At 36.2% G+C, this 27,411-nt stretch overlaps 2 protein-coding genes across 11 annotated transcripts; one reads left to right on the top strand and one right to left on the bottom strand.

The window, feature by feature from the left end:
* Nucleotides 1-19,542: 19,542 nt before the first annotated feature.
* Nucleotides 19,543-20,103, bottom strand: LOC139193419 (uncharacterized mitochondrial protein AtMg00810-like). Its single transcript, XM_070816429.1, has one exon. It carries the CDS (start codon nt 20,101-20,103, stop codon nt 19,543-19,545), a length of 561 nt encoding a protein of 186 aa, XP_070672530.1.
* Nucleotides 20,104-24,973: 4,870 nt separating this feature from the next.
* LOC103405455 (probable E3 ubiquitin-protein ligase RHC1A) lies at nt 24,974-27,223 on the top strand. 10 transcript variants are annotated; one of them, XM_008344460.4, is made up of 3 exons: nt 24,974-25,108; nt 25,984-26,396; nt 26,472-27,223. In XM_008344460.4, exons 2-3 carry the CDS (start codon nt 26,057-26,059, stop codon nt 27,008-27,010), a joined length of 879 nt encoding a protein of 292 aa, XP_008342682.1. In that variant the 5' UTR covers nt 24,974-25,108; nt 25,984-26,056; the 3' UTR covers nt 27,011-27,223. The 10 variants fall into 10 exon arrangements, with proteins under 10 accessions (XP_008342682.1, XP_008342680.1, XP_008342681.1 ...); XM_070816744.1 differs by having other exon boundaries at nt 24,976-25,108; nt 25,939-26,396; XM_070816745.1 differs by having other exon boundaries at nt 25,029-25,114.
* Nucleotides 27,224-27,411: the final 188 nt, after the last annotated feature.

The following is a 27,411-nucleotide window of genomic DNA, read 5'->3' as shown; positions in this document are numbered from 1 at the left end:
AAGAATGGAGGACGAGGAAGGTGACTGAAGTTTTGCCTAATTTCTTGATGATTTGGGTCAAGATTCAACCTTTCCTAACACTGGGGATCGGTGCGTGTGGCCTCGGACGACTCTCCCAAGGATCCTTCATTCAATCGTGCCGAGAATGATTGCAACTGTAGCAATATCAATTCATGGGTCGCTTTGAAATTCATCTGAAGTGATCGAAATTCTGGCTGATTTGATCAGAATTCTTCTTGAGACTTTTGGAATGCCTCAAACTTTTCTTCCAGGCTGGATACTCTTGACTCCATGGATTTACGCGAAGCTTCACGACATGCAACAATGAAGGATTAAGAGATCGGAACTATTGGCTCAATAGCAATGTTAAGATCTAGCTCTACGTCTTCCTTGATTACACAGAGAGAACACTAACAGAATTCATATCATTTCATAACTGCCTATTCTCTTACAACTCACCGCTATATAGCCAATTATATCTAATCCAGCTAACTAATACAATCTCTTGTACACCAGTCACCATCCTATTGTGCCACCTAGAATGGTATCCTAACACCAATACATTTTAAACTCTCAAACTTAAAATGACATTGTTTAAAGTAACTCTAGATCTAGCCAAGTTGGCTTAGATTAGGTTAAAATATCTTTTCTCAAAAGAAAAGGAAAGTCGTAGATGTAAATAAAAGATAAGCAACATAATAAAAAAGGAGATAAAGTATAAGTGCCAAAATACATGTATGTGTATTATGTTAGATAGAGATGTAAGTTTATACATTTAGGCGTTTCTCAGGTTTGCAGCTTGCATGCAGACGGTTATCAAATGGTTGCGAGCTAATGAGCTCACGCGTAGAACCTGGTCTTTATAACCTAGTGTTATTCATACATTTTTTTTGTTCACTGAGTGTGTTTCTGACACACAGAGAGAGTGTTGTGAGTTGAGGGTTATACTTGCAGGGAACAAGAGGCAGCGAGAGGGAACTAGTGAAGGGTGTGAGTGCTCGATTTTAGGTGGATTGAGACTCAAGTTTGGCCTGGAGTTGACAAGGTGGTAGTCCACAACCTCACAAGAAACCTAAATTCTAAAGTTCAATTTTGTGGCATTACTTTATCCAAATCCCACATTTGCGAAGACGTCATGTGGAGAAACTAAGTGTCGGTTAACATAAATACCACCCATTTTTATTTTAGCATTACCCAATAATAGAATCGTAAATACCAAATGATGTGGTTGTAGGTGATTGGATTATTAACTAAGTGTCGATTAACGTACTTGTTTTTTTATAGGTAACACATCACTTGATTTATAAATTTGGTTTTTAAATGTGGTATCTCTAGCATTACTCTCTACAATTATAGTGTGTGTGTGTGTGTGTGTGTGTGTGTCTTCATACCATCATTCATGAAATCTCTACATGCTTCATGTGTAGTTATTTCTATACAGAGACCCATGAACTCATCTCAATCCTTACACTAGAAATGTATGCACAATTTAAGCCCAACTAAAAAGAAAGTTATGACATATGAAGAAATTAACAACTATCCATATAATTATTTTCTATTTGGTTGGTGAATTGGATGAGAAATTAAGCTGGCTTCAACTCGTTAAAGTCAACTTCTTTCAATTGCATCTCCAAATTCTCAATTTAATGAGTATGTTACTTAATTTAAACCTAAAATTGCACTTCAACATGAAAATCAAGATTTAATTGCATTGTAAATTGCATCTCAATAGTTGCGTGCACTATAAATATTTTTTCAAAACTAGTTTTTATTTTTTACTAATAATTGATTTCAAAATATCTTTTTAAAAACATTTATATATTTACGCTTCTACCATTTTTTGTAGTGTAGTGTGTCTTCATACCATCATTCATGCAATCTTTATTTGTTTCATATGTGATCATTTCTATATAGAAACTCATGAACTTTACTCAATCCTTACACTAGAAAAGCATGTTCAACTTAAGCCCAACTAAAAATATAGCTATGACATATGAGGAAATTAACAACTATCTTTATAAATATTTTTTGTTTGTTTGGTAAATTGAGGTAGGAAACCAAGCTGGTTTCAACTCATCAGCTTCTTTCAATTTCGTTTTCAAATTCTCAATTTGATGACTAAATTATTGAATTTGAGTCTAAAATTACATATCAACATGAAAATCAAGATTTAATTGTAGCTAAAATTGTATCTCAATAGTTGCGTGCATTACAAATACTTTTTCATGATTAACATTTATTTTTATTTTTTTACTAATGATTGATTTCAAGCTATCTTTTCAAAATATTTTTTTTTAATTTACGATTTATGTCATTTTGTAGTGTAGTGTGTCGTTTTGCCATTATTTATGCGATATATACTTCATGTGTCATCATTTATATATAGAGACATCAACTCACTCAATTCTTAATTAGAAATGTATTTACAACTTAAGCCTAACTAAAAATATGACATATGAGAAAATTAACAGTCATCCCTATAAATATTTCTTGTTTGGCTAGTGAATTAGAGTGTGAAACCAAGCTGACTCCAATTCGCTAAAGTCAACTCTTTTATCAATTTCATCTCCAAATTTTCAATTTAATGCGTAAGTTCTTGAATTTAAACTAAAAATTCAATGAACATAAAAAGAAAATTTTAATTCTATTTAAAATTGAATCTTAACAGTTGCATGCGCTTTAATTGTTTTTTTTTTCAAGATTAACTTGTATTATTTTTTTACTAATGATTGATTCTAAAATATATTTTTAAAAGTATTTTGGTATTTACAATTCTACCATTATGTTGTGTAGTATGTCTTCATGTCATCATTCATGCAATTTCTATTTACTTCATGAGTAGTCATTTCTAAATAGAGACATATCAACTTAACTAAAGTCTTACACTAGAAAAGCATATACATGCCAGTATTTCTACCATTTTGTAGTGTATGGTATGTCTTCATGCTAGTATTCATGCAATCTCTGCTTGCTTCATGTGTTATCTTAAATTAGAAAAGTATTTACAACTTAAGCCTAAATAAAAAGATAGTTATGACATATGATAAAGCCATCAAAGGCTTTCTACAAATTGAGATTTGGCCGTGGAATGATCAAATTGTATCCGAGGAACAACATAAAGATTTCTTGTTTGGTTGGTGAATTGGGGTGAGAAAACAAACTGGATTCCACTCGTTAAAGTCAACTTACTTCAATTGCATTTCAAAATTCTCAATTTAATGAGTAAGTTCTTGAATTTAAACCTAAAATTGCATATCAACATGAAAAGAAAGATTTAATTGTATTTTTATTTTTTTTACTAATGATTGATTTCAAAATTTGTTTCAAAAGCATTTTTGGTATTTAGGATTCTATCATTTAGTAGTGTGGTGTGTCTTCATGCCATTACTCATGCACCTTGTACTAGCTTGATGTGTTGTCATTTCTACATAAAGACACATAAACTCAACTCAGTACTTAAACTAAAAAAGTATGTACAATTTAAGCCCAACTAAAAAGCTAACTATAACATATGAGAAAATTAAATGTTATCCTCATTAATATTTGTTTATTTGGTTGGTGAACTGGGGTGAGAAATCAAGCTGGCTTCCACTAGTTAAGTCAACTTATTTCAATTGCATTTCAAAATTCTCAATTTAATGAGTCGGTTATTCAATTTGAACCTAAAATTACATATCAACATTAAAAACAAGAATTAATTGCATCTAGAATTGCATGCCAATAGTTGCATGCACTATAAATGTTTTTATATGATTAACTTGTATTTTTATTTTTATTTTATTAATGATTGATTTCAAAATATTCTTTTAAAAGCATTTTTGAATTCTGCCATTTAGCAGTGTGGTGTGTCTTCATGCCATTATTCATGCACTCTTTACTTGCTTAATATGTCGTCATTTATACATAGACTCATCAACTCATTACAAGAAAATGAATTATTAGGGGCAAATTTAAAGAATCGCATTTATTAATGAGTTTTTAGAGGTAGAAATATTAATTGCCCCTATTAGTAGTATTAGGTGCGTTTAAAATAGCATCCAATATTAAAGAGGGATTGAGTGGGAAGATTGCTGCCCAAAAAAATCACCAAAAATTTCTTGACACACCTGACCCGGAATGTCCACTAGGACTACAAATTGAGTTGTGCTGGCCGACACCTGGAAGGTGACGAAGCCATAAAGTGTGATGAGGTGGAAATATTGTGAATAAATTTAAACCTAAGAGTGCCTAACTACCAGAGTGCACTGGTGAGCGGGAATGAACCCACTTCATACGTGATGTTAGAGAATAAGCAATTACAGAAGAAGGAATTAAGAATTGTACCCTCGAATAACGTTCAATACTAAGAATAGCCACGATTCCTCAACGATAAGAAAGCTCAACTAAGAAGAACTGGGGGGTGAAGGCAAGACAAAGGTGAGTTGCCCAGTAATTAAAATTTTAATAGAAATCATATAAATTGCTATAACCCATTGATACGACACCTGTATAATTTCCATACTTATAATATAAAAATATACATCTTTATATACATACATTGATTCAAGCCATGCTTCACATATTTAATCATATGATAACTTATCGCATATTCATCACGTCTACTAGCTCATCATGTATTCACCACATATGTTAGCTCATCACATATATTCATTATATATACTAGCATGTAAGTCGGAGTCACTTCTAGTGACCTATACGACTTATTGATATCTCCTCACATATCTCATCGGTTATGGCTAGCATATAATAGTCAAAGTCATCTCTAGTGACCTATACGACATATTCATATCTCATCACATATCTCATCAATTATGGCTAGCATATAATAGTCGGAGTCACCCCTAGTGACCTATACGACATATTCATATCTCATCAGTTATGGCTAGCATATAATAGTTGGAGTCACCTCTAGTGACCTATACGACATATTCATATCTCATCATATATCTCATCAGTTATGGCTAGCATATAATAGTCGGAGTCACCTCTAGTGACCTATACGTCATATTCATATCTCATCAATCATGGCTAATACCATATACTTACTTGAATTTACTTAAACTTACCAGAACTTACCTGAATGTCCTATGCTCACTTTTGCACTTCAGAGCACTCACAGTAACACAATTATATATAGTGCATCATATACCAATTCATATACGAATTATAAACTTATATGCATGGCATTCAAGGCATAATCTCATTTAAACATATTTCTGGGAAAAATATCAAGTATATAAATATATACTGAAAACTAAAAGCCCACACACATTGCTCAGTTCCTTAAATAAGGCTATGGTCTTGATTATTTAATTTCATTTCTTATATGGCTGCATCTAACGTCTCGTTAAACTGCCTACGTACCTTAAACAGGGATCAAACCATTCGTAGTTCACATTAATCATTTATAGTGATACGCATATGGATAGATCACGATGAAATCTAACTCAACCATCTAATAGTATTTTATAACATATAATTATATATATGTCATGGCATAAATCTCTTAGTTTATTTAAAAGCATTTATAGAGTTATCAATCATGAAATATATGATGAGCAAGGAAAGATTCACTAACCTGGAGTCTGCGCTACAACTTCCTAGCATGAACATCGAGGCATCACAAACGATCAGCGCCTATGGCCAATTATCAGACCATATCTCAGAATTCTCGTTGATATAATACATGACTTACATCGCACATAAGTCTATGCAATTTGGTCTAAAATATCTACAAATTAGACTTTTGATCTGTAACTTCCAAGGATCCACATTATGCTTCTAGAACAACATACTAAAGTTTCAGAACTATCCAACGGTCGGATCTCCGCCAATTGTCAAAACCAAGTGGCGGTTCACATTTTATTTTACGAACTTACAAATCTAATTCGAGGAGATCCATACGTCGGATTCTCAAGCCGTAAGTTCCTATATTCCTAAAATATTATGAATAATAATCTATCAAAGTTTGATGATGATCCAACGGTCGGATCGTCGATTCATATGATGGCCTATTAATGTATCTTAAAGAATTTTGGCTCTAACGATCAATCTATGTCATTCACTTCTCAAAACTGAATTCAAGACATCACATATAGCCTAAAAATAGCATTGGCGACCCTCAGGCCACTTGCCGCTGCACCAACCGCCGCGGGTAGCGGTCGGTCGCCCCGGCTCACTGGAAAATTCAACTATTTCTAAAAATTCTCAACAATTACATAATTGAAGATCTCAATGAGAAGAGTAAGTTTTATACCTGTGGCCAAATCCAATTTGGCCAGGAAAAGCCCCAATTTTGTAACATTTCGTCGGAACCCTAAATGTGGGTGGTTCTTGATTCGCCTTCAAATCAACTCTGACACCCCAACCACTGATTGGGCTTTATTCCAGACCTCAAGGGGGTACTAAAGGTGGTGGTAATTGGAAGAATTTACTTCACAGATGGGAGAATCAACACAAAGTAGTCCCGCACCCACCGGTGCGATTTTGATAATTTCCTAGCTACATTCTATAAATTTTGGGTTGTAATGGGTTGAGGGAAGGTTGTGAAACATTTTCCAGGTGATATTCCAACATAACTTGCAGGGAAATTGACGGAAAATTTGGTGGAAAACCGCCGGGTCGCACGGGTCCGATGGGGTGAAACGGGTCAAGGAGATCCGGCGCATCTCCTCTCCCTCATTTCCCCTCCTTGCTCTCTTCTTTGGTTGGCCCTTCACTTCTGTCCTCTTCCCGATTGGCAGCATCCATTCATTTTCTTCGTTCTTTTCCTCTTCTTTTCCCCCGATTCTTCCTCTCATTTCCTCCCCAATACAAACTCTTCCATAATATAGTAGTACTTAAGAAAATATAAAATAATAAATGGTAATACCATTACTCCAAATTCGCTTCTGTTTGCGCCTACGCGTCAGTATTCTCAAGTACTTCAGGAATACGCTAAAAGAATATCTAATACGCCTCATAACATGTTGGTCAATGAAAGTCAAAACCTTCGCCTCTAGGGCGTTTTCGTAATTTCATATTTTAAAATTTATAAATTAATAAAATCTGGGACGGGTTGTCATAATCTACCCACCTTAAAGAATTTCGTCCTTGAAATTTAGAATCATGGTTTTACCACACTCGAAGATAGGAGTACAAGACATATATACATAAAGCAGAAATCAAGTTAGAACGTTTGTGCCACGGAGAAAAATATTATGTCACGGTCGGAATGTAATTATTCCTCTTTCATGTTTCCAAGCTCATACTATCTTCCTTCCTCTTTAAATTGTTTCAAGATGCAACCATGGTTCAAATAAATTAGTGAGCCACACTTCTAGAGTATTATTGACATTTCGCCAACCAAGGAAGAGGAATTCACATTTTTTAACCTTAATTGTCAATGGAATTAATTCTTACCAATCCCATAACCAAAAGAATATATGCTCGTCACCAGTTGTTCGCAATATCAATTTCCAACAATGACTACTCATGACCCATGGCAACTAAAACAACATATTAATAATTATACCATTTCTACATAAATTCTTTTCATAATCATAGAATTTCACGTCTCACACAACTGAAAGTTTGTTTATGTTTAAACGAACTAAAAATTTCATTTCATAATCTTTATTCATATCCACCAATAATAAATGGAGAAAACGTTGTGGTCTTCCCACGATTTTAAATTATAATAACCAAATCATAACCTTAGTTTATAATTCCATTCTTACTCGATAAAATCCCATTCATGGTATTTGGAAAATTTACATCATAATTATTGGTAATGCCGCTTCCCATCACTTTTAGCAACACGAGTATTAGAAATTATGGCCATAATGATATTGGCGCAATCAAATATCAAATTTCAAGCCGTGATTATTGTGGCTAACAAAATACTAGAATTTCACGCCATAACTCATTGATGGCCAACCAAATCAATCAATCTTATAATCGTAAACTTTTCTCGTCAATTATCCTCATCAAGTGCAAAACTCACGAGAAAGCGTTTATACACAATGAACTCAAGATCTCATTCCATAATTTCGTTCAATAAGTTGTAATGACTTTAATGAATACCAATTTCTAACCACAATTATCATTTGCCAAACATTTTATTTTTCTAACTACACTTATCATTGTCAACACCATGATTACATCACCATTCATAATAGGTTAAAAATTACTCCAGAGCGTTACTCGTATAAATAAAACAATGTAGTAAGAAATATTTGCACGACACAATTCAAAGCTCAAAACGAAAATGGACCTCGCCAAACATTCGTCATGTCACGAATTCCACTAATGAGTTCAAACCATAGCTAACTCGCAAATGTTGTCAAAAAAAAAAATGAGCGGTCTTGCCCACTTGTTTAGTGAATCTAACAATTTGACCATTGACATTTAAACCTGCAGCCCGTAACACCGATAACTTATCGTCATCTCAACAACTAGTGAGAGGTTCCTGAGGATACCAAAATATCATTTTGTTCCTCCTGTACGAATATGCATAAATTGTCTGACTCATAACTCGACCACGATACCATACTATCCCAAGGTGCACCAATTCGGCTACTAAAAGTGTTTCGGGGTTCGCATTCCCACAACTCAAATTTGTTTAGGATTCTTTTCGGTAAGTCTGGTAAACTCATAATAAGATTATATTTCAATGGTTCATGCTAGTATCGATATGAAAGCGGCTTAAGCATCCGCCAAGTCAATCTATCATGAATTCCTCATTAACCGAGTAAGAAACCATGTTGAGGAGGTTAAAAGAATACTCAAGAATTTGAGGGTCAAAACAAGTTCATGAAATCTAGAGTACTAGATATCTGAACTAAATGTACAATTTCCATGTCTAAGTGGTCCTCTTGGAAAATTTGTCCCTATCCGAAAGACTAAACAACTCCGTTGTTATCTTAGGCCAAAAGTAACGAGGTTAAATTTAAGAATGAGCTAACAAGGTTCTTGATGATCGAATGACAACATCACAAAAGTATTACACTACCAGGGACCGAAAGTAATTTCCCAAAATGTTCTTCCGCCGAGTATTACCACTTTAACACTACATCGCCACATGAGACATTTCCAGAGTTTTAACAAGGTAGACTTCACGAGAATTCTATTAGGCGATATCCTAACAATACTACCAAGAAATTACAACTAGCTAAACTTTCCAATCTCAAAAGGATCAATTCTAATAACGGAAGAACGATGATGGAATTGGTTGGTAAAATCTCCGGTGATACACGGTTATCAATACATTAACTTAAGCCATCAACTTGCCTCAAATCTACACATTTCTTCCACAAGGAATAACTTAGTTTTAATTCTAAGAACAAACGCCAAAATGATTTTCTAAAATGTCGTACAGACCACAAAACTGCCCAAAATTGAGGAAAAGTTAACATATTTTTTCGTATTCGACGAGATGGCAAGATTCAGACATTAGACACAAAACCATAAATGCTCGCATCACGCGTGTGATGAATACAATACTGCCCAACTTATGCTCTGATACTAAACTGACACACCCCAACCCGGATTGTCCACTAGGATTCCAAATTGAGCTGTGCTGGCCGACACCTGTAAGGTGACGAAGCCATAAAGTGTGATGATGTGGAAATATTGTGAATAAATTTAAATCTAAGAGTGCCTAAATACCAGAGTGCACTGGTGAGCGGGAATGAACCCACTTCACACATGATGTTAGAACATAAGCAAGTACAGAAGAATGAATTAAGAATCGTACCCTCGAATAATGTTCAATACTAAGAATCACCTTGATTCCTTAACAATAAGAAAGCTCAGCTAAGAAGACCTGGGGGGTGAAGGCAAGACAAAGGTGAGTGGCCCAGTAATTAAAATTTTAATAGAAATCATATAAATTGCTATAACCCCTCGCTACGACACCTGTATAATTTCCATACTTAGAATATAAAAATATACACCTTTATATACATACATTGATTCAAGTCATGCTTCACATATTTAATCATATGTTAACTTATCGTATATTCATCACGTCTACTAGCTCATCATGTATTCACCACATATGTTAGCTCATCACATATATTCATTATATATACTAGCATGTAAGTCGGAGTCACTTCTAGTGACCTAAACAACATATTGATATCTCCTCACATATCTCATCGATTATGGCAAGAATATAATAGTCAGAGTCACCTCTAGTGACCTACGACATATTGATATCTCATCACATATCTCATCAGTTATGGCTAGCATATAATAGTCGGAGTCATCTCTAGTGACCTATACGACATATTCATATCTCATCAGTTATGGCTAGCATATAATAGTCAAAGTCACCCCTAGTGACCTAAATGACATATTGATATCTCATCACATATCTCATCAGTTATGGCTAGCATATAATAGTCGGAGTCACCTCTAGTGACCTATACGACATATTCATATCTCAACACATATCTCATCAGTTATGGCTAGCATATAATAGTCGGAGTCACCTCTAGTGACCTATACGACATATTCATATCTCATCAATCATGGCTAATACCATATACTTACTTGAATTTACTTAAACTTACCTGAACTTACCTGAACGTCCTACGCTCACAGTAACACAATTATATATAGTGCATCATATACCAATTCATATACGAATTATAAACTTATAGGCATGGCATTCAAGGCATAATCTCATTTAAACATATTTTTGAGAAAAATATCAACTATATAAATATATATTGAAAACTAAAAGCCCACACACATTGCTCAGTTCCTTAAACAAGGCTATGGTCTTGATTATTTAATTTCATTTCTTATATGGCTGCATCTAACGTCTCGTTAGACTGCCTTCGTATCCTAAACAGGGATCAAGTCATTCGTAGTTCACATTAATCATTTATAGTGATACGCATATGGATAGATCACGATGAAATCTAACTCAACCATCTAATAGTATTTTATAACATATAATTATATATATGTCATGGCATAAATCTCTTAGTTTATTTAAAAGCATTTATAGAGTTATCAATCATGAAATATATGATGAGCAAGGAAAGATCCACTCACCTAGAGTTCGCGCTACAACTTCCTAGCATGAACATCGAGGCATCACAAACGATCGGTGCCTGTGGCCAATTATCAAACCATATCTTAGAATTCTCGTTGATATAATACATGACTTACATCGCACATAAGTCTACGCAATTCGGTCCAAAAGATCTACAAATCAGATCTCTGATCCGTAACTTCCAAGGATACAAATTATGCTTCTAGAACAACATACTAAAGTTTCAGAACGATCCAACTGTCGGATCTCCGCCAATTGTCAAAACCAAGTGGCGGTTCACATTTTATTTTACGAACTTACAAATCTAATTCGAGGAGATCCATACGTCGGATTCCCAATACATAAGTTCCTATATTCCTCAAATATTATGAATAATAATCTATCAAAGTTTGATGACGATCCAACGGTCGGATCGTCGATTCATATAATGGCCTATTAATGTATCTTAGAGAATTTTGGCTCTAACGATCAATCTACATCATTCACTTCTCAAAACTGAATTCAAGACATCACATATAGCTTAAAAATAGCATTGGTGACCCTCAAGCCACGTGCTGCCGCACCAACCGCCGCGGGTGGCGGTCGGCCGCCCTTTCTCGCCGAAAAATTCAACTATTTCTAAAAATTCTCAAAAATTACAGAATTGAAGATCTCAATGAGTAGAGTAAGTTTTATACCTGTGGCCAAGTCTAATTTGTCCGGGAAAAGCCCCAATTTTGTAAAACTTCGTCGAAACCCTAAATGTGGGTGGTTCTTAATTCGTCTTCAAATCAACTCCGACGCCCCAACCACTGATTGGGCTTTATTCCAGACCTCAAAGGGGTACTAAAGGTGGTGGTAATTGGAAGAATTTACTTCATAGATGTGAGAATCGACACAAAGTAGTCCCACACCCACCGATGCGATTTTGGTTTGGGTATGGCACTATTTGCAACATAGTATGAGAGATCCTACAGGCAACACTTGTTAGATAGAAGAGTATGGTGAACTGGTATTTGGAGGATTGAAATTACGATGAGGGAAACTGTGTGCTTCAGATGATGTCGCCTTAGAGTTTGACTAAATGGTAATTTTGCACCCTTGGGAAGTTACTACTTGTTTATCGAGACAACATTGAGTTGTCAATATTGTGGGTTGCATACTGTAATATCGATGGGTTATTTGTTGAGTTCGTTAAGCAAGTGGGGAAGTAGGCCCTTCTACGGTAGTAGTTACTAATTAATTATTGTTTGGGCTCGACCTAAAGACATACACACCTATTTTTGGAGTACGTGACGTTACGAATGCTTGGGCGAGACCATTTTGATTTTCGGTTTTAATTTTTAGTACAAGCTTTCGGCTTCTATGTTAATACATATCTATCATGACATTATCTTACTATGCATACATATGTTTTGAACTTATGTTATTATATATTTTTGACTTTATATTTTTAATATAGTTATGATACTACTATTATATTGTTGGGGAAAAAAGTATGAAGATGGAGGCATGAAAGATGAATCGCTGCAACCCAATCACGACGGAGTGGCATTCTCTTTTATGCAATCGCTCTGACTTGATTTCTTCTTTATATATATTCTTCTTCCTATCTTCGAGTATTTACGTATAGCAAGTTATTTCAAATTTAATTATTATTTGGGCTCGACCTAAAGACATACACGCCTATTTTCGAAGTACGTGACGTTACGAATGCTTGGGCGAGACCCATTTTCATTTTCGGTTTTAATTTTTAGTACAAAATTTTGGCTTCTATGTTAATAAATATCTATCTTAACATTATCTTACTATGCATACATATGTTTTGATCTTACGTTATTATATATTTTTGACTTTATATTTTTAATATAGTTATGATACTACTATTATATGTTGGGGAAAAAAGTATGAGCATGGAGGCATGAAAGATGAATCATTGCAACCCAATCGCGATGAAGTGGCATTCTCTTTTATGCAATCGCTCTGATTTGATATCTTCTTTATATATATTCTTCTTCCTATCTTGGAGTATTTACCTATAGCAAGTTATTTCAAATTTCGGGGATAAAATTTTCTTAACAGGGATAGATTGTAACAACCCATCCCAAATTTTACGAAACATGCAACGTTAACGACAATTTTGTAATTTCACGTTTGGGAGATATTTATATTTTTTTTTTGTCTTTAGTAGACCTTGTTTGTGAGCAACTAGGGGCCCACATGTTCGCTTTGTTTTGGTCTCCCGGCCCTCTCTCTTTCTTCCCTCTCCTCGTGACTCTTCCCTTAGCTCTCTCTCATCTCTCCCATCTTTCCCATTTACTTTTCTCTCTTTTCCCTTAGCTTTCCCGAGTCCCCCTTCTCTACAACTCTCTCTGGACCCACTCAAACAAACAACAACAGCTCCAAATTGGTATCAACCTTTTATCCTTATTCCAAGCTCCATTTCCATAGCTAGAACATCGAAAATGGTGAAGAAATGAGCTCGAACAGAGCTCTAGAACCCTTGCCCAGAAACCAACCAATCCATGGCCTGAAATCGGGTTGACCCGACCCGAATCCGGATGGAATATTCCGTTAGTGAATATTCATTTAGAGAATATTCTGTTAGGGAATATTCCATCAGGGAATATTCTGTTAGGGAATATTCTGTTTGGGAATATTCCTTGTGTTGACTTTTACAAAATTTGCCCGGGACTCCTCTTAGGGTATTTCGACACCCTGATTCCAAATTAGCGCTCCGTTTTTTCTAAATTCAATCATTTTAGTAGGGTTTTTACTAATTGGTCCGTTTATGTGCTTAGGTGCGTTTATTAGTGGCGATTTCGTCCTCCCTTGTTCGAACGGCTCTTCGACGACGGAGTATCTGTGAGTGGACCCCTTCCACATGATTTAATTACTATAAATGCATACATGAAAAGCATGATTTTATGACTACATTTTATGAAACATTTAATGAGTTATCGGATTTACGCTTTATGAAATATCATGCTTTATCGAATTTACGTTACTGAGATATTTATGATTTATGATATGATGTTTGAGCTATTGAGCTCTGATGAGATATATTTTGGGAAGATTATGTTTATAAGTTTCTATGCTTACTTAGTGGATATTCATTTATATATGCCTTCGAGCGGAAGATTTATATATGCCTTCGGGCGAACGATGTAGAGCCTTCAGGCAGAAGATTTATATATGCCTTCGGGCAGGCGATGTAGGGCCTTCGGGTGATTGTGATACCACTATTAAGCACACTATATACGATATATGTTTTATGAAGGTTTTATGGCATGCTAAGGTTTTCGGAAAACCTACTAATTATAATATATACCTGGGGGTTAGTATGTTTGAAGAGTAATTGTTTTAGTATTACTTATATATAAACTTGGTCCACTCATGCTTTGTTTTGCGCCCCCTTCAGGACTTAGAATCGAGGTGTGCAACCCTGGCGTCAAGGCACTCCCGCATTGGTATCTTCGGGTCCTTTCGGTGTAGGACCCATTCCTTTGTTCGTACCTTTTTATAATATTCCTTCTACATTATTCTTGATTAGTTGTATGATTTGAACACGTTCCCACATTTGCATATTCATTATAGTTAAATTTACATGTGTTATTTATGTTCGTTCTTTCTTCATAACTTTCATGCATGTTAAAATGGCTTTGTCACCCTCGGGTGTCAACTAGCACATGTCTACTGTGGTGTTTGGAGGATATCAGGGTCGGGCGTGTCAAAACTCTTTGGGCCAAAACTCGAAACTAACTTAAAAGCCCAATACAAACCTTTCATATAATTAATTAACTAATTAATTAATCTTGACCATTCTCAATTAAACTATTTAATTGCTTATCTATCTCATTTATATTTCTTCATGTTCATCATACTCAGTATACGATCCATTAGCTTCCAATTGAAGAGGCAGTGAGCGATTGTTACTCTTAACTATTGATTATGAAGTGAAACCACATTCCAATTCTCCCTTTGATGAAGATTAATGTTTGCTAATCTTCAGGACTTCCACAAACCATAAGTGACACCTAGGAGTATGTCATGGCTACCCAAGATAAGTAGAAGTGGTTGGAGAACCTATCCAGTTACAACTGCAGTGCAATACAATCCTTCTCTAATATAATACTCTTAATCACATTGTTTAACTAATAGTGTGTTTCATGTCTCATATCCATCCAATATTATACTGCTCTATATTATTCTATTGAATATGATTTAAACAGTCTTCCTAAGTCATATCCATATGCTTTGGCCAAAGATTCCTGAATCAAATCTCAAATTATTCTCCTTCCACCAAAGAAGGTTAAAGATCCCTTGTTGTGCATGCACATGTCTACATGACTAGACAATGACGTGGACACTCTCAATGTAATGCATTTGACATAGTCAAAGATTAAGAACCTAACCATTAGACAACTCTGATGCCTTAGGTCAAATGACTACTTTTCATATTGCAACTTGTGATTTCTTACATGACTTGTATATTAGAACTCTCTTTTGATTCTTGTTTAGTGTACTCGATTACCCTTTCGAGCACCTATGTGTATATCTTAGTGTCCAACACTAGATAACTTGAGTCAACAAAACACATACTAATCTTAGCTAATGGTCAATGCCACATTGGCAATCCTATGACTATGAACGTTTTAGGAATGAACATAAGAGAAAGGTCTCGTTAATATAACTTAGTTAGATCAGTTCTCTCTTAGATCGAAAGCATTTAATGGATTCCACTATTACTTAAACACATGATACAATAAATAATGATTAACAATAAGTTTTGCCCTTTCATTAAACAAATAAGAGTTTACCATATAAGTATTCCAAAAGCTATTACATCAAATAAGTGGCTTTCTGAGCATACTTTCTACAGTTGGTGGTCGACATTGGCCGTACGATGCAAAGCTCGTGTTGATGCTTCCCCAGGAGAAACATTTGCAAATGGATGTGCTGCCATAAAGAAATTTAATTTAGACATTCACAACATTGCAATGTCAACACAATCCAACACTCCATGACAATACAGTTTAGTCACTTATATTTGTTGATAGCCAGTCTTCCAGCTGAATGAACCGTCTCCAAAAACTAGTGTCTCATTCTGTCTTAATGTTCAACTGGACAACTAGACTAACAATATAGTAAAAAAACATTAACGCTCATCATTGTATTCAATTACTAAAAAACTTTCATGCATAAATAAAAACCAAACTTTAAAGAGTAACTTACTCCTTGTCATTCTCCTTCAACATCTTGAATTGATAGAAATATTCCATAAAATCCAGCATGCACTTTCTGTCTACGCATTTAATTATGTCATCTATCTGCACAACATCCATTTAGGGCTCACCAACATGTAGGCACCTAGTCATGTCAAAGAGCACAACTGTATTATCTACAAATTTCCTCTTCTTCTTTTGCCCCTCTTTGGTTCCCACAAACTTAGTCGTCGCCCTTGTGTAACCTTAATTTTGCTTCCCAAATGCTTGCCCTCAGGTTGAATATAACCACCTTATCATCAACATCTAAAGGGCTATTTCAATCAACAATTTCTTGAACCACCTTCAAACCCTCTTCCCCACATAGCTCTTATAATCTCCTTCCCTCTCGATCCCTTAGGTTCTTCCCCTTTGACTTCCTTTTTATTATTCTCATTCCCATCCTCACCATCCACTTGTTCCTCCCTTTCTTCCACACCACCTTGTTCATCACCCTTCTTCTTCTTTTCCCTCATCTTTTTCTTCTTCTTCTCTCCTTAGTCTTGTCCTCCAAAGATTTTGCCTTCACTTCCCTCCTTAATTCCTCGACCACCTTGGCCAACTCTTTAAACTTTTTTATCTCCAACTTTAAAATGTTCAGGTATCAAGTATTTAAATAGAAGAGATATGTAAAGGCAATCAAAGAACATAAAAATATCAATGTTTCAAACTAATATCCTGCCATGATTATTTGAAAAGACAACGTTGGTTACCATTGAAAATATATTGCATTCTTTTTAATTGAAAGCGCAAATAATGTTGAATGCACATGAATAAACACATCATTTCTTTGCAAACCAATTTTACAATGCAGTAGTGTTGGATTGGAAATTCAAAACAAATTATATTAGTTCAATATGCGAAATTTAAGACGACAAATTATCAGCATATTAAACAGAGTTTGAGGTTGGAACGCATAAAATGAAAAAAACATTAGACTATGCCTTTCCAAACCAATTTTTCAAATGTATCCACATACCACAAAACAAAGTAGCAAATAAGTCGGCATTTTCCAACCAATGAACTAAATGCAAGCACAACCTATGAACAAAAAGGAAAAAGATATAGAAAATTTCATTATAATCCTTAAAAAGATGAGTTTTAGACTGTAACATTGTGTAAGATTAAAATTTTATTTTAGTCCCTGATACATTTAATCATCTCATTTATTAATTATATTTTGATGTTTTATTTATTTATTTTTAATGTATTAATTACATTTCATTCATCATAATATATTTTGATGTCTACATTTAGGTAAGCTAATTTTTTTTTATTTAATATAGGAAATGTTCAATTTGTATAATCTTCTTTTAGGTACATTAATTCATTTGATATATTTCGGTGTATCCATTGATACAAATACATAGATATATTAATTCAATATAATACATTTCAGTACATACATTTCGTTACGTATATTTTGGTACATTAATTCAATATAATACATTTCAGTATGTATATTTCGATACTGACATTTAAGTACATTAATTCAATATAATATATTTTAGTATGTACATTTAGGTTCATTATAATATATGTTGGTACAAACATTCAGTATAGTCATTTTTGTACACTTATGTATGTAAGTATTTATGTGTCATTAATTTCTTTTAATATTTTCTCATATAGGTTCATTTATAATTGAAAGAAACTAATATGTGCATATTAATAAAATTAAAATTTTAATGTGGAGAAATTAAATAAAAATACACATTAAAAAAACAAAAACAAAATATAAATTTTAATAAAAGTACGCTTTAAGAGATTAAATTGAATATGTAATTTAGCACCAGATTTTTTTATAAATTCTGATCTTTTGCAAGAACTAAGGCTCAAACCCCCCCCCCCCAAAATATGCATACACAAAGAATAACAAGAAACAAACATTACACAACACCCGAAGTGATGCCTCGTCGCACCTAGATGCAGCAACTACTACTAGTTCTTCTTCCACCCCTACTCATCACATACCGATCAAGCTCACAGATCGTAAAGTCCACCATGTCACCGGTTAAAATGTCAGGCGTGTTGGTGACTCGAATACCCTTTTCCTTACACGTTTTTAAATCAACCTTTTCCATTTCGACACTAAAGGTGGCGACGATCTCCAACTTCAGCAACGACTCGACGAGCCCGGTGTCTTTTCCGTTCCCCTGCATTGCCGATAACGGCTCAGATGGCACTGGAGAGGTCTTTCAGGAACTCTGATTTTTCAGGGCGGTCCATAGCTTAAGGAGGTTGAAGTGCCACTCAAGCTCTTTCTCTAAGTACGGGGACATTGGGACTGGTATCAGCACGCCAATGGACTCCATTGATGGATTTGGAGAAATGGGGTCGGATTGGTTGTGGGTTTTGTGTTGGATTTATCCAATATAAATCAACCTTTAAGTGGTCTACTACATGTAATAGGAATGTAATATTATAGAATAATGTTGATTGTGATTTGATTTCTTAAAGATATCAATCCTATATAAGGTGTCTTATATTGGAAATATAATTGATGAAATCCTTAATTGAAGATGACTATGATACTTGACTTGGAGGCTAAGAAAGTAAGTTTAGGTTTCCTTTATGGATGGAAACCCTAGCTTTTAACCTATATAAAAGCACCGGTCCCTATAAGCCTTAGAACACACAACATAATGCTTCACATAGAGTAGTTGTATCCGGCTAGGTGTTTATAAAAGATATTGGTGTTGCCGTGCCCTTCTTTTCATGTTCGACTTCCATGGCCGCCGTTGGAATCAGGTGCTAATTAGGACTTATTTTGGGGTTTAATTTCCTGATATCATTCTTCTCATCAAGGAGGAAAATATATAATGTACAAGAGTGATTTACAAGGAAAGAAACATCAAATAACCTAATTACAATCTGATTACAAGGACTCAAATAGGTAACTAAACTAATTACAAAAAGTCAACTTTCCAATACTCCCCCTCAAGTTGGTGCATAAATGTCGTTCATGCCCAACTTGATAAGAGAGTTGTCAAACGTTTGACTTGCAACAGCTTTAGTTAAGATATCCGCCAATTGATCCTCTGACTGTACGAACGGGAATTGAATAATATTCTCATCCAACGTTTCCATAATGAAGTGTCTGTCAACTTCCACGTCTTTTGTGCTATCATGTTGAATTGGGTTTTGTGAGATATCGATAGTTGTTTTATTATCACAAAATATATTCAAGGCTGAATTTGAAGGATATCCGAGTTCACCAAGTAACCTCTGAAGCCATAATAGTTCACATACTCATTTTGCCATACCCCTGTATTCCGCCTCTGCACTTGATAAAGCAACCACTTTCTGTTTCTTACTCTGCCAATTCACTAAGTTGCCTCCCACAAATGTAAAGTAACCAGATATGGACTGACAATCAGTAATGTTACCTGCCCAATCTGCATCAATGTAACCCTCTATTCGGCAATGATCATTCTTGGAAAACATGATGCCTCTACCCGGTGAGGACTTCAGGTATCGTAGGATGCGTTCAACCATACCCATATGTGCCTCACTCGGAGAATGCATAAATTGACTAACAACACTTACTGCGTATGTATCAGGCCTGGTGTGAGATAAATAAATTAACCTCCCAACTAACCTTTGATAACGATCTTTGTTAGTGGGAACTTGATTAAGGTGCATGGCAAGATGGTGATTTTGGACTATAGGGCTGTCAGCCGATTTACAATCAAGCATTTCGGTTTCAGCTAATAAGTTTAGAACATATTTTCTTTGAGACAGAAATATACCCTGTTTAGATCGAGCTACTTTTATCCCCAAGAAATATTTCAAACCACCAAGATCATTCATCTCGAACTCAGTTGCTAGGTAATCTTTGAGCCTTAAGATTTCCTCTTTGTCGTCACCGTAACAATCATATCGTCCACATAGATGATAAGTGCCGTCAATTTCCCCATGCGACGTTTCAAGAAAAATGTATGATCATAATTGCTCTGCCTGAACCCATATTTCCTCATAGCCTTCCGAAACTTACCAAACCATGCTCGAGGTGATTTTTTCAACCCATACAATGCTTTATTCAACTTGCACACTACTTCAGGTTGTAAAATCGATGCATAACCAGGTGGAATATCCATATACACTTCTTCTTTAAGATTACCATGTAAGAAAGCATTTTTTCACATTAAATTGCTGTAATGGCCAATCTAAGTTGGCTGCCAATGAAAGCAATACTCTTACCTTATTAATCTTTGCTACCGAGGAAAATGTCTCTATATAATCAACACCATATGTCTGAGTGTATCCCTTGGCCACCAATCGTGCTTTGTATCATTCAACAGACCCATCAGCTTTGTACTTGATGGTGTACACCCACCGACACCCAACTCTCTTCTTTCCTCGGGGAAGTGGAACTAAATCCCACGTTTGATTTTTCTGGAGTGCAGCCATTTCTTCCTCCATTGCCTTGGTCCATCGATCCTCAGATAGTGCCTCATTTAATGAACTTGGTGTGCTATCATTGGATATTTGTTGTACAAAAATTTTGCCAGGTTCTGATAACCTATGTGATGACACATAGTTGGCAATGGGGTATTTAGAGCCTTTTGTTGTGTCTAGTGAATATCGATTGGGTGGCTTTCCCCAGTTGTGCCTGAAAGGTAATTGATAATTCGGAACAACAGTATCATCAACAAGGATAGTAAAGCTTACCTCAAGAATATTCTCAGGAGTATGGTCATTTGGTGGTACTATAGTTGGAGACGATGGGGGAGTAGTATCAGTAGAAGTCTCAAAGTTGACAAGTGGCAGCACTGGTGCCGTGGGTGAAGACGGCATTGCCGTGCCTGCCATTGATTCTATGGGCAGCACTATAGCTGTTGTTGGTTGGGCTGGCAGTGTAACCGTTATAGGCTCGGCTAATGGCAGCAGAAGATCAACAGTATCACCCATGGTCCAATCCTTCTCGTTATGTCGTGTCTCCCCCTGAGGATGAGGATTGGAAGAATCCGAAGGGTAATACATCTCAGACTTGGAAAAATTGACATCCATTGTAACATACATTCAACGCGAATGAGGGTGGTAACAACGGTACCCTTTCTGATGGAGTCCGTATCCCAAAAAAATACAACAGAGAGCACACAGTTCAAGTTTCGTCCGTTGATTTTTATGAAGATGAACAAATGCAACACATCCAAAAACCCGAGGTGGAAGTACCAAAACCAACTGTAGATGCATGAAGGTAGTAAGGACTTGTAAGAGAGTAAGAAAATCCAGTACTTTGGATGGCAGACGGTTGATAAGATAAGTGGCGGTCTGAAGAGCAACATCCCAAGAAAAGCAGGGAACAGACGCCCCAATCAAGAGTGAGCAAGCCGTTTCTAAGAGATAACGATTTTTGCGCTTAGCCACCCCGTACAAGGAGTCGTTGATCACTTTTATGCTTAAGAATATATAACCATGTCATCCGTGTGCAATCATTTATGAACGTTACAAACCATGGAATACCAAATGAAGTAGTAATCGAAGATGGTCCCCAAACATCCGAATGAACAAGACCAAAAGGAATAACACTTTTATTAGAATTCAGCGGATAAGAAACATAGTGACTCTTGGCGAGTATGTAAGTGTCGCATTTAAAGTTTGAAATTGAACAACCAACAAATAAATTCGGAAACATATGCTGCAAATAACTGAAAGATGGATGACCCAAACGGTGATGCCATAACCATAACTGATGCCTCTTGTGATCAACGGCTCATTGGCCAAGATTGACCTGTCATGTACTGACATCATCCACAAAATAAAGATCCCCCCTCTTAGTACTACAACCAATTATCTCATTTGTGAGAATATCCTGTATAAGACAAAACTTTGGATACATTAGCACACGACAGTTCAATTGTTCAGTAGCTTCGCCAGGAGACATCAATTTATGCTCTAGTGAAGGTACAAGTAATGTATGAGGCAAAGAGAGAGTGGGTATGAGGTGCGTGGTGCCAGCGCCAGTTACCAGTGAGGTAACTCCATTAGCATTAGTAATATTACGTCGAAATGGAACAGTATCACAAGCTAAATCAGTGGGATCATAAGTCATATGGTATATGGCACCGGAGTCAATGATCCATCCGAATGGAGTAGCATCACTATTCATATTAAAAACATAACCATAGTTACCCCATGACTTCGAAGACATGTCGGAAGAACTCAAAACTAGAGGAGGATCATCTTGAGATATCAAAGATAATTGGGACATGGAGGTGGCGAGATTGGCTTGCTCGTCTCGTTCCCGTTGTTTCTGAAGCTTCAATGGTTCTTACCAGTCAGGATAGCCATGCAATTGGAAGCAATTATCACGACTATGCTTCTTACTACCGCAGTAAGTACAACCACCAGCCAAGATGGGTGGTTTAAGATGAGGAAGACGGGGACCCGTGGTGGGCCGTGAGGTCGTCTCAGCAGCAAAGAGCCTGCCATGTGCTGGGCTCGAGGCAGTAACTTGGGGTTGCAGTCTTGGGCTCGGTGCATGTGACTTATCAGGGGCGCGGGGACGAGGTGGAGTTACGGCTCGTGTGGCAGGCCGAGCCATCATGGCTGCCCCACTTGGCAGTTGTCCTCCGGTATTCATCACAGCTTGTCGCATTCCCTCCCAGCGAACATAGGCAAAAGTTTGTTCAACGGAACGAAGGGGCTCAATTCGTAGAATATCACTACGAATTTTATCAAACATCTCATCCAATCCTGCAAGCAAAGTGTACACACGATCCATTTGAACAATTTTATTCAAATTTCAATATCGGTACCGCACTTCATCGGATTAGGTCGACGATAATCAATCTCTTGCCACAAAGATTGAAGATCACTATAGTATGTCTCCACCAGTCGTCCATCTTGCCTCATGTGAAAAGCCTTACAGGTAAGATCATAGACTTGAGATATATCAGAGCCATCATAATACGTGCGAGCAACCGCGTCCCACACTTCCTTTTGCCGTCAGTAGTCGAAGAAAGTACCCAATCAAATTGGGTTCCATAGAGTTGATGAGCCAACCCTTCACAATAGCATTCTCTGTATGCCATTTGGTGAAGGCCGAATCGTCGATAGGTGGTTGGGGATTACTCCCAAACAAGTAGCCCAACTTGTCTTTTCCAGCAACAAACATCTCAACAATCTAAGACCAAACTCCATAGTTGGCACCATTGAGTTTGATGCCAATCGAAGCAGTAGACGAATCATGATGGACATTCTGTGCAACAACTTGCGATATAGGTAGGGTAGGATTCATGGTAGGGAAGGTTAGGGTGGTAGTGTTTAGGGTTGTAGTGTTTAGTGTAGGAGTAGAATCAGTTAGAATTAGGTTGTTTCCACCGTGGAGTGGTGGTAGGTTCTCCATGGGAGGGACGAGTTTGCTTGAGGGAACGGGCAAAGCAGAAATCCTAGTATCTCTGCTCTGATACCATGCTAATTATGACTTATTTTGGGGTTAATTTCCTAATATCATTCTTCTCACCAAGAGTAAAATATATAATGTACAAGAGTGATTTACAAGGAAAGAAACATCAAATAACCTAATTACAATCTGATTACAATGACTCAAATAGGTAACTAAACTAATTACAAAAAGTCAACTCTCCAACATCAGGTCAATCACTCATTCGTTTGTGTTTTAATTATATAACCTTATAAGGCTAACATTTTGTGGGTACCCCACATATCAAAATGGTTGGAGAGGTTGGGATTTGTTGAACTGGTTGTATAGTGACTAGTCTGAGCGATAGTGGTAAGTGGATGGCACCTCTGACTCCTTGGTGGTCAGCAGGAGGACACGTAAGATGATGATGTTTGGTTGGATGGAGGCAAATTGCAAAATGAGACATGATAAAAGTCAATTTACAAAGTCGAACATAATAAAATTTAAATTACATTATCGCACCCACCATTTTTGAGATTTTTACTTTCCTCCATCTAGCATAAAGTTTTCAGAATATTTCTTTGTAGCTAAGGCAATTGTATGCACATAGTGCTATTGATCCAAGCCGTAGAATTCACTATTTCAACTAATTTTACGAGAGATTCTTTAGTAGGAGAGTTATCTCACAAATCATGTGGTCCGATATCCTAACAACACACCCCTACATGAGACGTGTTATACAAAGACAACTCTATTCAACAATTTGTACTTCATGTGAGGAGTATTTAATGCTTCCGATTCTCGTACATAGTTTGAAATACGCTTAAAATTAAGACTGATTTGAAAGTTGAAAGGATTATCAAAATCATCCTGCAAAATATATGGCTGGGGTAAAATGAGCTCAACCATTCCATCCGACTAAACCAAGCAATATTTGAGCAGTGTTTTATTTTCTTGTAAATATATGCAAGCAATTTGGTTCAACCATTGTTTTTTTTTTTTAATAATCGATATTATCTACATTAAGAGTGAGCAGATGAGTTTAGCCTCACAATGAATTGGTAATATTATGGTTCAAATTCGTCTTTGACGATAATCTATCCTAAGATCTTTTATTACAAGTGAAGAGTAATATTATTATACTGTAATACCTGACATATGATTTTTTCAGTTTTGTCAAAGTAATTTGACATAAGGTTAGAAAAGCACGAAAAGCTCTAATAAAGTTGAGTAACTACAGGCGCTCATTTCCAGCCGTTGGATCAAAATAACGGATCTGATTTAACAAAAGGCCCATCTAAAGGAGGATACTAGACAACGAGAGGGGGAGGAGAGATAAGGAAGCGGGGTCTCTCACACTCATTTATTTTGTCGCATCATCGATGTGGATACATCTCAGAAATTTCAGTATAGCTTCGCCTTCGCCTTCGCCTTCGCCTTCTCAAGGTTAGGGTTTGCCTTTACACTATATAATTATACAAATATATATATATATATATATATATTTATTTATTTGTATGAATCTGAAGTCGCAGTGTTGTTTTTGTTGTTTAAGTGCTGAATTTCCTGCTGCAAATGAGGCTAGTTATTTATTTTTTTTTTTTAATTTTAATTTTAATTTTTTTAGCTTATTAAAGCCTGATCTTGGATATAATTTCGTTAACTATTTTAGTATTTTTAATATGGAATTACTGATTATTTAGATTTAACCAATGATCATCCTGAAATGGATGGATTGGATTCGACTGGAATTCGTTTTTTGAGTATTTGAATTGGTTGATTTGGAGCATTTAGGGAATAAATTGGATTGAAAAAATGAATTATCCAAATATATTTATTTTGTTTTACAAAAGGATTATTATCTGAGTGAGAATATTTGTTGAGCTGATTATTTCTGATCTTGGTTATTAATTTGTTTATCTTTTTGGTATTTTAATTAGTGAATTACTCAACCAATGATCAACCTGAAATAGATGGATGCAATTCGAATCGAATTGGATTTTGGAGTATCTGAATTGGGTAATTGTAATTGTTTAGGAAATAAATTGGATTTTATTTATTGGTTTCAGAAATACATTGGATTTACGAAAGCACTTTACATAAAGATTCTAATAAATATCTTTGCAATCTGATTTTTTTTTTTTTTTTTTTTTTTTTTTTTTTATAAATTCCTGTGTATGTAGTATGGATCGCAGTTTCAATTTCTTTATGCGAACTGCCAAATTCGAACTTGTTTGGGTCCAGACTGTATCTTAATGATTTTGAATTTGAAATAGGTGGCTTGACCTTAATTTGCGATCTCTGTGTGTCACTGTGCTCAGATGATGATTAAATATTGAGGCATTCGGGGGCAAGACTTGTTGTATGTACTCATAAGTTTTTGGAAGAGGAGAGATGTCAAGTGGCCGAAACACCCACTGGTGTTACAATTGCAGGCAGCCAGTTCGGCTGAGAGGGCGAGATGCAGTTTGCCCAGGCTGCGATGGAGGATTTGTTCAAGAACTTGATGATATGGTTCATATCAGCCCAATGGATTTCTTTGGACTGGACAATGATGATGATCCTGACAGGAGGTTTGGGATCATGGAAGCTTTCTCAGCGCTGCACCAATTGACAGACAGAAGGCGTAATGATAGCATTAGGGGAAGACCAGATTTAGTTCCAGAGCGTAACCCGGCGTTTGCTCCTCTATTGATTTTTGGTGGCCAAATTCCTTTTCGACTTTCTGGAAACGGTACTTTTGAAGCTTTTTTCAATGGGTCGCCTGGAATAGGTGTGACACGGGGTAATGTTGGGGATTATTTTGTAGGTCCTGGCTTAGAAGAACTATTTGAGCAGCTTTCAGCTAATGACCGGCGAGGCCCTGCCCCAGCCTCCAGAGGTTCAATTGATGCAATGCCTACTGTTAAGATCACAAATAGGCATCTCCGTTCTGATGCGCACTGTCCTGTTTGCAAGGACAAATTCGAGCTGGGATCTGAAGCAAAGCAAATGCCTTGTGACCATCTGTACCACACTGATTGTATCGTACCATGGCTAGTCCAACACAACTCATGCCCTGTTTGCCGCCAAGAACTGCCTCCACAAGGTCCGCAAGGAGTGGGAAGCAGTCGTAGCTCAAATAGTCGAAGTAGAAGCAGTAGTTTTGGTAGTAATACCAGTGCAAGGGAGAGTGGTAGAGAAAACCAAGGGAGGCGAAACCTTTTCTCATCTCTGTGGCCGTTTCGCTCATCTAGTTCCAGCTCTAGCTCAAGCACTAGTCATAACCCAACAACTGAAAGTAGCCCATCAACTATGCGGGAACATAATAACGAGATGGGGTATTCAGGATGGCCGTTCGACTACTAGGGTTACGGTGTTCACGATATTGCTAGCTTTCTTTCGCTGGGATCAGAATCTGGAGCTGTCAATTGAAATAAGCAAATTGCTAGTGGTGAGTATGGGTTTGAGACCCTTTATCTGTATTACTGTATGTTGTTAAAAGGTGCTTTTGGTGTTTAATATGCCTCCTTCCATGTAAAGGACTGTTTCCCTTCTATGTTGGATTACTATGTTGGATTATTGTTTGTGCTTCTATGTTGTTCTTGACTTCCATTTTATTATTTGTGCTCCATTGAGATAATTACAGGTTTTTGTATAGATAATTGGATATTAAGTTTGATTAAGTATTGAATGGTATGTTAAGCATGATCAAGTGGCTCAAGACTTGTTATGAATCGGAAGTAATTTCTGCACACCACTGTTTATTT

This window comes from Malus domestica, chromosome 17 (genome assembly GCF_042453785.1).
Source record: "Malus domestica chromosome 17, GDT2T_hap1".
NCBI classification, from domain to species: Eukaryota; Viridiplantae; Streptophyta; class Magnoliopsida; order Rosales; family Rosaceae; genus Malus; species Malus domestica.
Note: the sequence above shows the minus strand (reverse complement) of the source record. Positions and strands in the feature narration are given on the sequence as shown.